At 39.0% G+C, this 12,105-nt stretch overlaps 1 protein-coding gene across 1 annotated transcript in view; it reads right to left on the bottom strand.

Moving 5' to 3' along the window:
• Positions 1–12,105, bottom strand: part of CDIN1 (CDAN1 interacting nuclease 1) — a 212,667-nt gene that overhangs the window by 97,437 nt on the left and 103,125 nt on the right. The window contains exon 8 of the mRNA XM_070405288.1: positions 7,661–7,728. Within this exon, the coding sequence (XP_070261389.1) occupies positions 7,661–7,728 (68 nt within the window). The remainder of the gene's footprint in view (positions 1–7,660; positions 7,729–12,105) is intronic.

Consider the following 12,105-nt stretch of genomic DNA (forward strand, 5'->3'; position numbering starts at 1 on the left):
GGATATTTAAGTTAAGGTTTATTAAAAGTTGGTATCCTTCAAATATCCAGATTTTGAAGGATTGATGGCAGAATTCAGAACAACCTCCCATCCCTGAACTATAAAAAATTTTAAGTTAACTAATTATTGAGATAAGAAAATTCACTGTTAAAGTAATCTTACTTCAAAACCCAGAGAATTTGGAAAACAGGATGGCAGACGAACGAGACTGGAAACACTTCTATCCTCTAAATGCACTCTGACCACAAGAATGTTTAATGGAAAAGGCATTTATTATAATCAACACAAGTGCCTTGAGCTGATGTTTCAGGTAGCCGATGAACAGTTTTAAAAGCTGGTTGACATTAAAAAAGAGAGATTAATATTTTATTAAAACTATCCTAGCTTGATCAACCTCTGCAGACGTTCAAATCTATTTCAGAAAGAAAAATGATTATGTTTCTGACAGCAGCTCAAAACAAAATTTCAAAGGTCACCAAGCAATCCACATGCACACACTAATATCCCTTTAAAAGGCAGATGCCGCACTCTGGTTCACGGGACCACAGTTACTAGCACAATACCTACAATGACAATGGAGATTGCATGATGTACTTAATATGAAAATAAAAAAAATAAAAAAACCCTCAAACCTGAACATAAAACGTCAGTGAGGTTAGGGAATCTTTCCATCTTTCTGTGGAGAATTGGAAAATGCAACTGTCTCCCCTACCCTGACCCCACTTTCCCAGAGCTCAGAAAGGATAGCTTCTAAAGTATGTGTCACCACTAGGGATTAGATATAGATATAGATATAAATATGTAACCTCTTCATAGATATCTATCTATCTATCTATCTATCTATCTATTTAGATAGATAGATATCTATGAAGAGGTTACTCCACACATCTGAAATACTATGTGATGTGTTGGCTATCTTCTCTTTTATTTACTGAACTCCCAAAGCCTGGTTCAACCTCCACACTGTTTCTTTTATCCTAGATTTCCTAAGGAAAGAGGAGGGAACAACTTGGCAAAGTTCACAGGAAATGACAATATAAGAATAGGAAGCAGCATTTATGAATAAAGGGCTTTGCTCACCTGGCCTAGGCCCCTGAGAAATTTCTATCACTGATCTTAGAGGGGATTTTTAAGGTCAGCCCCATCCATTTGGCCTGATCCCCAGACTTTGAACGGTTCCTTACTATTAGGATCGTTATCCGAACCATTGGGTATAAATTTAAAACTTGGTTGACCATTTGGAGGTTCAGGGTTCCTAGAGCATGGCTGTAGGGGCAGTCCTAGGTGCCACCATCAATGTTCTTCATGATGACGGTTTTGCGTCCGAAGTAGTGTCCAGCCAGGACCAGCACCACCTTCCCAGGTTTCATAAACTTGCCCATTTCGAAGGCAGCCACTGGGGCCTAGAGCAGAAAGACTGGTTGCTTCTTGTATGTGCCCTGACCAGGGATTGAACCCACAATCTTGGTGTATTGGGACAACACTCTGACCAACTGAGCTATCAGGCCAGGGCAAATACAAGTGCATTTTAAAGACTATTCATGTCTTCCTAGAAGATCTTGAAGCACAGGAGAGGTGATGACCATCTGCAGGATATTATTATTTAGATAACACCTGCCTGAAGAGATAAACTGCATAATCTCTTGATTTCTAGACGCTCCTCTCTCCAACTGAGCTAAAAAAATCAAAACAATTGCATCCATAGATAAAGTGATATTTCCTCTTTTATTTTTTGGTTGTCAGTCATGCCTTTAGAGGACATTTTAAAGAAAAAATGACACGGCCCTAGCTGGTTTGGCTCAGTGGATAGGGCATCAGCCTGGGGACTGAAGGGTCCCGGGTTTGATGCCTAGGTTGTGGGCCCAATCCCCAGTAAGGGGCATGCAAGAGGCAGCCGATCAATGATTCTCTCTCATCATTGATGTTTCTATCTCTCTCCCTTTCCTTCCTCTCTGAAATCAATAAAATATACTAAAAAAAAAAAAAAAGAAAGAAAAAGAAAAAAAAAGAAAAAATTACACGTACTTAAAGAACACTGTGAAAATTTAATTTCTCTGGCCTTTTAATTACCGGCTCCTTTAAATACCCAAAATATCCAAAGCAATTAAGTAGTAATTACACAATTCCTTTTTTTTCTTTAAATAAAAGGCTGACTTTGAGTCAGAGAATGAAATACATCTGAAACTAGTTAACATATACTTAAGAATCATAGAAGGGCATGGGGACCACCAAGAAAAAGTTTGAGGTTTTCTTCTGTTTTTATTAAAAGGCTTAAATTTTTTTAAAAAATACAGTTAATCCCAGAGAAATTGGGTAAAATTTCAGTCCACAACATCTGAAAACAAAAAGGGCACCTTCTAGTATGGCATTTTATCTATGGATTTGTCAAAAGCTTTCTAAATGCTAGCTTAAAAAGACCATTTTAACACCTATATTTTCACTAAATTGGGGAAAGACAAAAGTGATATACATAAACACAAATGATAACTATATTTTTTCCCTTCAGGATTGCTTTGGCTATTCAGGATCTTTTGTAGTTCCATACATGTCTGATGATTACTCATCCTATTTCTTTAAAAAAATGACATTGGAATTTTGCTGGGGATTGAATTAAATCTGTATATTGCTTTGAGTAATATGGCCATTTTAACTATGTTGACTCTTGAAACCTGTGGACACGAAATATTTTTCCATTATCTTGTTTCTTTTTCAGTCTCTTTTGATAGTGCTTTGTAGTTTTCATTATATAGGTCTTTCACGTTCTTTGTTAAGTTTATTCCTAGGTATTTCATTCTTTTGGTCGCAAGCTGATGGGAACACAGACTGGTATAACCACTATGGAAAGCAGTCTGGTGATGCCTCAAAAAATTGAGAATAGAGCTGCCATATGAACCAGCAATCCCTCTCCTGGGTATATACCCGAAAAACTAAAAAACAACAGGTATTTACAAAGATATTTACACCTCTATGTTCATTGCAGCATGATTCAAAGTGGCCAAGACATGGAAATAACCAAAGTGTCCTGAGATAGAGGACTGGATAAAGATGTGGTACATATATACAATGGAATACTACTCAGCCATAGGAAAGGATAAAATACTGCCATTTGCAACAACATGGATGGACCTTGAGAACATTATGCTAAGTGAAATAAATCAGCCAGAAAAAACTAAGAACCATATGATTTCACTCATATGTGGGATATAAAACTGAAACTCATGAACACAAACAGCATGTGGTGGTTGCCAGAGAGAAGAGGGGTGGGGGGAGAAGGGGGTCCTAATATATGGCGACGGGAGAAGATTTGACTCTGGGTGCTAGGCACATGGTGCAATATACAGATATTGTAACATAGAAACCCACTCCTAAAACTTATATGATCATACTGACCAATGTCACCAGAATAAATTTAAATAAAAAAGAGAAAACTATAGTATATCTTTTCTATTCTAGTGTTTTTTTCTGTTATTTTTCCCCCAAAACACTGTCTCATTTAATACTTGGTGCTATAATCTTTGTATCCCATATTTTTATATTCAGTTTTTTCTACCCAATGTAAGAGGTTTGCAAAGTTTCAGTAATAAAAGTTGCTATGATATGCAGCTCATGTACAAAGGTACACAGAACAGATATGCTTTTAATGGGGAGACCAATAGCACAGACAAATGAAATCTTTAGAGGACCCAAAATTTCATTATAGCCATTAGTTTCAACCTCTTCCCCCAAAGCCTCTTATCAAAGCCACTAATAAGCAATACAACTGACTGCTTTGACCTTGTCCTTTGCTTATGTCTTTAGGGGACAATACTAGTGAAAACTGAAGTGCCCTAAAGATAGCAAACAAATGGGAGGTCACGAAGCTGAGACAGTGCAAAGGAAGGCTGGGTAGGCTGATAACCCCAACTGGTGGCTATAAAGACAGAGTAGAACCTGTCTATATTTTATACCACATCACTCTCAATTCTTTTGGTTTAATGCCATAAAAGGAGGGACACACCAGCACAGTAGAGTAAAAGAAAACAGGACAAGCTGTTGGGAGGGCACTAGCTGTGATGCAAAGCCTGGGGCCAGTTTCCTCTAAACAAAGCAGGGGGACTGGATGGTCACTAGAATCCTTTGCAACTCCAAAATTCTGAGGAATGGCTGGGTGTTAGCCTGTGTCTGCCTGTTCTTTTAACTGTAGTCACTGATGTCAGGGCCAGCCCTATCTGTTCCAGAACCAATCACAATGAGGAAGGCATATTTGCAGTTCTAAAAAATACAAAGGATCTCCTACACAGACACAGACATATACAGAGAGAGAGAGAGAGAGAGAGAGAGAGAGAGAGAGAGAGAGAGAGAGAGAGAGACCCAAAAATCCAATCCAATAATAACAATAACAGATTTGAACCCCAGTGCCTTTTGGTTATAGGGAGAAAAGCTGGAACCTGTAATGGGGTGAGTGAGATATTTGATTTTTCTGTTCTGTACCCCATCTTTTCCGGCATTACCACCCTACTCTCACATTGTGATTTTGGTAGTCAATACGTGACTCTCAGCACTGGCCACAGGGGTGGACAATACCCAGACTAGCTGATTAGCTGATCAGAACCCTTCCTGAGATTTGTAATGGGACAAAAGAGAATCACCAACTTTTCTCCAGGATTACAAATTCTAAGCAGTCAGCAGACTAGCAATTGCCAAGGATCAGCTTTACTGCCTGCAAATGGAAGCCCACACTGAGGAAAGCAGAACACGAGAAGGAGAAAAGAGGAGATGCTGATGACATTGCTTCTTCTGTGTGCTAGACACACAAGAAGCAAAGTTCCCTCTTTTGGATTTCCCAGGGATGCTGTGTGTTCTCCTTTTGTGTGTGTCTGATCCAGTTTGACCAGATTTCTGTCACTTACAACCTAAATAGGTCCCCTTTATCATCAGTGGCCAGGAAAGCAGATGATGAGCAGACATGAATTTTCTAACCACAGCAGCAGAGGGAAGGGCTGTGGGCCCAGAGCAGGAAGGCTCCCATGAGTGGAGAAACTAAAGTCCTTTATTCAACTGTAACTTCTCTTAATACAATATACCTATTTTTAGTTGTACAAAATTAATAAATTTACAAGATAGGATAAATCCCAATGAGTACACCCAAATCATCAAAGAAAAGGACTCTTTCTTTCCAGTATTGCCTGGTTAAATCTTTTACTATAGCAATTGCTTAGTACATGGTTATGAATCAAGGAAATTTAAGAAATGATTAGGATTAAGATAAAGGTAATTTATTTTTATTTTTCTCTTCTATTGATAAAAGAGGTCAGATAAAATATTTATTTTATAAAATGACATACAGAGCACAATAGGTGAAACATTTAAATGAGGTAAAAAAAATTTCAAAGAGGTCATAATTCTTAAGAAGGATTACGTATAAACAGTAAGAATCCTTGCCTTTCTAAAGTAGTCCAGATTAGAAACCCTGAGAGAGGGAGAGGAAGGGAGGAAGGATGCAAGGGAGGAAGACAGAGATTGCAATTTTGCTTATAAAAGAATCAAAGTAAAACAAACATGTTTGTAATGTCTCTGCAACAAAATTCAAGGTGTAAGTACACATGTAAACAAAGAAGACATACGATCAAATTAGTGGTCTATTTATATACCAATATTTTCCCATAGTTGGATTTAAAATGATGATCTATCTAAATTTACCTGGCATAGTACTTCAGATCTAATTAATCATAGTGAAGGGGTAAAAGAAAAACCCCATAACCATATTTCATACAAGACTCTGAATTCTGATGTTTTAATCATATGTAAACATGTATTAATTCAGTACTACATTAAAACCCTTAAAAGGCATAGAATAAATTAACAACTTCTTTGTATGCTGATGAGGAAATGCTTCAAAGCAGGACTGAGGTTTCATGGAGTCAGCTAAACATCCTATAACTCATTTATTTTTAAAGATCAGTTAAGTATCATCTGTGGGTATGCTTCAATAAAATAATTACCTCCAGATGCTATAGGACAGAGGAATAGATGGGACCCATCAATTTTAAATCCCCTTTCTGAACTTGTCTGTGAGTGGTAATGACTCCTGGCTATGTTTCTGCATTGCCTTTGTCAGCCGTGGTGAAGCCAGTCTAACACACTCAGTTCCCAGAATCAAGGGAGTTGAAAACCCGGGACTAGACCACATTTAAGCTATTGGTCTTCCATCCTCAGGAAGAAAGCAGAGAAAAGCTAGGCTAAGCAAAGAAATGGTGCTGAGGGCCTGACTACACATAAGCAGATGGTGCCAAGAGAGTAACACCAAGCAGTCCTGAAACTATGACTGCTGAGTTGGTGGTTTGAAACAATGAAATAGATTTGGCCATGCTATATTGGCCACTGAGTGATCGATGTGATCTGATATTTCATAACACTCTGAGAACTCCATGGTTCTAAAACATATCTCATGGTGCCTCAGGAGTCATCTATCACAACTGGTTCCGATCCATTATACATTCTATTATTTATTAAATCTTAAAAGGCAATTTCTATCTAATTTACCCTCTTTCCATAGGCTGAACATTTCAATTGTCCTTCTATATGAAAAAAACTTGCTGCTTTTACATACTGAAATTTAATTCAGTAATTTTAGGCCACTTTCCTAATTTATCAACTTTCTTTAACGCTAGCTAGAGAATATTTGTATCTCCCACCTCCAAGTTACCAACAATCTTATGACACATTCAACTCCATTTTCCAGTTCATTAATAAAAATGCTGAGCACTAAGACTTAAACCAGATTTCTTGCAGGGCTGTAGTCAATATCCCTCTCCAACTTGATGAAAAACCATTCATTCGACTTTCTTTGGCCAATTCTCTGTCCATTTTCAAACAAAAATTATGTAATTCAATATTCTTTTATTTTTTAACCTAAAAAAATCACACTAGGTAGACTCTTAAATCTCTGCACAAAACAGATGTGTACAATAATACGATTTATATGGAACCTTTACAAATTACCACATCTAACATGGAAAAGAGGAATTAATTCATTGTAGAGTGCTTTATGGTTTCCACAGTTATCACATGCATGCCCTTTGAGGCTTAATTTCTAATGCTTCAGAGATACTGAAAGAAATAACAGTCTGTAATAAGATTCCACACTGGCACACAAACACATGCATACATGTGAGATTTTTAAAATCACACTAAATCTATGATGACAGTTAATGCTTGACATCAAAGTAATAAAAGCTTAATATTTGGCTTTCAAGGAAAAGTACTACCCGATCCCGTACACCAGACAAACATACCTAACAGGAATTTTTCTAACCATTCTTTTTAGTATATAAAGCATTTTATAGACAATATTTCTTTTGCTTCTTTCTCTCATAAAGCCTAGATTATGGTTAATATCTCATGACACCAAAAGTAATACTGTATCAGATATTAAAGCATTTTTTTCAGCCACTTATTCTATAAAATATTAATTGCAAGCCTGTGCATGTGCTGTATATATGGGGGATTAGGTAACTAGATTCCTGCTCAGTTCTAAATCAATAAAAGATAACATGTAGAGCATCAATCATCGTTCACTCTTCCTTTAGTACATAATAAGTGCAAGGGGAAGATTTTAAAAGTATATATTTAAGCACTCCTGGAGCTGTTACGAGCTAGACAGGATGTAAGCAATACTTACCTAGGAAGGACAGATTCTTCTCTAGAAGCAAGTCTCTCAGCAGGATTTCGTGCTCATGGCCAATAGCACTGGGACGTTTGCGTTAAGGAGGGTGACACACGCAGAATTATGAAAAGACGCTATCAGAACAACACTAACACCAGGGCTATACTTTGAGATGTAAAGAAAAATAAGATGTAATTTGAGCCACTATTTCTACCTTTAGCCTAATTCCCTGAGATTTCTATCTATCTCCCCTCATTTTATTTTATTTTTCAATATATTTTTATTGATTTCAGAGAGGAAGAGAGAAGGAGAGAGATAATAACATCAGTGATGAGAGAGAATCATTGATTGGCTGCCTCATGCATGCCCCCAACTGGGGATCGAGCCCCCAACCCGGGCATGTGCCCTGACCGGGAATCGAACTGTGACCTTCTGGTTCATAGGTTGATGCTCAACCACTGAGCCACACTGGCTGGGCCACCTCCCCTCATTTTAAATGATTCAATGGAATTTTTCTATAATGTTTATACGCATTTTGGCAAATAAAGATTTGTAAATGGATGTATATGTAGTTTATCTTCTTTTGAAAGAGGATGGTCATTTTAAGCATCCTTTAGGCTATGTTAAACATCTCTCAATTCAATTCAGCACACATTTATTACGCACTTACTCAGCGCAGTAAAGAAGACCAACAAGCCTTTGTGCTGAAAGAGCTGCCGGTCTTACAGAGCTCCCCGTCTTCTGTGAATTCACACTTGCCACAGAGCCAGCATTTACAGCTCCTGTTTTACCTCCAGTCACTGTTGGTGAGCTTCTGGGACTTGGGAAGCCAAACAACTGACTTGTTGAGAGTTACATATAATGTGGAAGAAAGACATCTTAGTAAAGGACTGTAGGTTAGTGTGTGTGTACAGAGACTAGTTCAAGTCTTTTTCTCCTGTGAGTGCAAGTGTACACATATTATAAAATGCATATAGATAGATACACACATATACTTTTTTTGAGTGCTTACGCTGAGGCAGGCACTCTGCTAAAGGCTTCATATGTTATTTCATCCTTACAGTTATCATTATCCTTATTTTATTGATGAGGAAACTGAGATTCTGCACAAGGTCATACACTTAATGTGTGGCAAAGCAGAGGTTCAGGAAAAAATCTGTGCAAATCCTGCATTTATAAATTCCATACAGCTTCTTAAAAAAGAATAAAAATGCATTATGTAAAATTAGAGGCCCAGTGCACGATATTTGTGCACTTGGGGGGAGGGTCACTTAGCCCAGCCTGTGCCCGCTCACAATCTGGGAGCCCTTGGGGGATGTCTGACTGATGGCTTAGGCCCACTCCACCTGGGGAGCAGGCCTAAGCTGGCAGTTGGACATCCTTAGCTCTACCGCAAAGGTGGGAGAGGCTCCCACCACTGCCACTGCCACTGCACTCGCCTGCCGTGAGCCCAGCTTCTGACTGAGCAGTGCTCCCCCCTGTGGGATTAGGGGGTTGGGGCGCCACCCTCTATCACCCACTGAGCAGGGCCGATCAGGGAGTTGGGGCGCCACCACTGTCACACTCAGGGCAGGGCCGATGGGGAGGTTATGGCTCTACCCCATCACACACAGAGTAGCACCCGTGTGTGTGGGGGGGGTTGGGGCGCTGCCCTCTATCACCCACAGAGCAGCGCCGATCAGGGGGTTGGGGCACTGCCACTCTCACACTCAGGGCAGGGCCGATGGGGTGGTTATGGCTCTACCCTGTCACACACAGAGCAGGGCCTGTGCTGGGGGAGGTTGGGGCGCTGCACCCCGTCGCACACAGAGCCGCAGGGCAATCAGGGGGTTTGGGCGCTGCCCCCTGTCACGCTGATCCGGTGCCAGGAGGCCTCGCGGCTCCGCTGATCCCGGTGCTCGAGGCATATTACCCTTTTACTATATAGGATAGAGGCCTGGGGGCCGGCTGGTTTGCCCTGAAGGGTGTCCTGGATCAGGGTGGGGGTCCCCACTGGGGTGCCTGGCCAGTCTGGGTGAGGAGCTGAGGGCTGCTTTCAGGTTGGCAGTTGACTGAAGCTCCCAAACGCTCCTTTTTTTTCTTTTCTTTTTTTATTCTGGGCCACCTTTAGCTCTGGCTCTAGCTCTGAGGTTTCCGCTGTTGAAAACAGGTATCTGGTTTGTTTGCGTTATATAATCGAAACAACGTATAACTCCAGCTCTGAAATCCCGGCCAGCTGAAAGCTGGTTTCTGGGGTTTTGTTTAGCTTCTATATTTGTTACATAGTTGCTTAGAGTTGCAGCTCAGTTTCTGGGGTTTTGTTTAGCTTCTATATTTGTTGCATAGTTGCTTAGAGTTGCAGCTCAGAGGCCGGCAAGTCAGGCGGGGAACATTGGAGTCTGCAGTCACTGGAGCAAGCAAGCCTCCCTGTTCGCTTCCAGCTGCCTGGCTGCTGGCCGCTGTCTTGGCTGACAGTTAATTTGCATAAGGATATGCTGATTAGCCAATGGGAAGGGTAGCGGTCGTACGCTAATTACCATGTTTCTCTTTTATTAGTGTAGATAATTGATACTAGCTAATATTTCTTAAATACTACATGCTAACCCTTTATGCTATGAACACTTTGGGGTGCTATCATCTTATTTAATCTTCACAACAATCACATAAGTAGGCAGCCCCATTTTTACAGTTAAGGAAAGCAAGGTTCAGGAAGGCCAAGAAACTTGCTGAAGGCCCCATAGCTGGTAAATAATAAAAACAGAAAAGGGGATTGAAATTCTGGTGTATTTTCCAAAAGGATGGGATTTGATAAGTCTGAAAAGGAGTGTTGTCCTATCCTGGTACTTTAATTACTGTCAAAAGCATTTGGTCATAATTATCTAATTCTCCATTTCACTGATAATGTCAACCTGATCCTATCCTCCTCAGATTCCCAGGAACTGTTTAATTCTGATCATGCCCTGCAATAATTCAATTTGAAATGAATAAATCTCATACATTTTTTGTAAAAAAAATTCTTAGCAAATTATCCTATCCTTTATCAACACACACTGATGAATAGCATTTAGAATTTCAGAGATGTGGCTACTCATGTCAACTGTCAAAATGAGTCTGAAGTCATCACTGCTTTTTCCTTCTGTTGTTCCCCCTCCCCACTCTAATGCACATGGCTATGTTTATTTAAAATTTTAATGGAAATAAAATAAAGGAAACACATTTTTAAATCACAAAATTTCACACATATGCAGAGTCCATTGAAGACATTTGATGAATACCTCTCAATGATTTCTCATTACTAGGGGCGTACCACATCTTAGAACTAAATTATTTACTCCTATCCCACATAAATGTGCTCTCACTTTTATTGTTGTAAATTATTTACATCTAAAATGTTGAATCATGAAACTGAGGTTACTGATGGTACAGAAATGAAACCCACAGCATTTTAAGCTTCCTGCATCATTATGTTTCTTTGCTTCTCTGCTTAGGTCTTTGTCTAATAGCTGTGTCCTGAAGTCACACTTTGGAAAGTTGAGGTGGCTGGTTTCTCACACCTGTTGTGTCAGTGAATATGAACTGTGGCAGGAAAGGTGTGGGTGAGTCTGGCTATGGAGGAAAAAAGAAATAGTGGACACAGAAAGAAAAAGAAAACACAATGACAATTTATATTCTCTTTGCTACTGTACTTTCTTGGTGTCTTATTAGTAAATGACCAACTTACTTTATTCTACTTACACAAAGGTCTACATGTAACATTTTTATAATGGGGTAAAAAAGTTTTGTATCTATTCAATTTACTACATACTGGTATATGCTTTCTTTCTTACAAAATGATGTAATTTACTGAGAGTAAGTGATGTAAGCATTACCAAATTATCAAAACAACTTACAAATAGCATTTTCACTCACATGGAAAACTAGTAATTTTATTCAGTATGAAATAAAATAACTCCTGTTGATCAGTCTAGGCCAGTGGTCGGCAAACTCATTAGTCAACAAAGCCAAATATCAACGATTGAAATTTCTTTTGAGAGTCAAATTTTTTAAACTTAAACTATATAGGTAGATACATTGCTATTAACTTAATTAGGGTACTCCTAAGGCTTAGAAAGAGCCACACTCAAGGTGTCAAAGAGCCGCATTTGGCTCGCGAGCCGCAGTTTGCTGACCACGGATATAGGCGATAGCTATTCAAGTATATTTACATTATATAAAACTGCTACTACCTCAATGCAAAGATAAAATCAGTTCTCTATAAACTTCCCAGCCTATTTTATTTTGCACGGTAAAAGCAATCACCAATTTTAAATTTTGGAAAAACACGCTTCTTGGTCCTGCTTTGCTTGGATATATATATAAAATATAAGGTCTAGAAAATAAAACTTGTAAAAACAGTAATTTTTCTGGCAATAGGCATAATAATGGAACCGCCAAATTATAATCTAGTCAGTCGATGCAATTTATAGACATACATCATTATC

This window comes from Myotis yumanensis, unplaced genomic scaffold (assembly GCF_028538775.1).
Source record: "Myotis yumanensis isolate MYYU_CA2020_CCGP unplaced genomic scaffold, mMyoYum1.0.hap1 SCAF_1, whole genome shotgun sequence".
Taxonomy (NCBI): Eukaryota; Metazoa; Chordata; class Mammalia; order Chiroptera; family Vespertilionidae; genus Myotis; species Myotis yumanensis.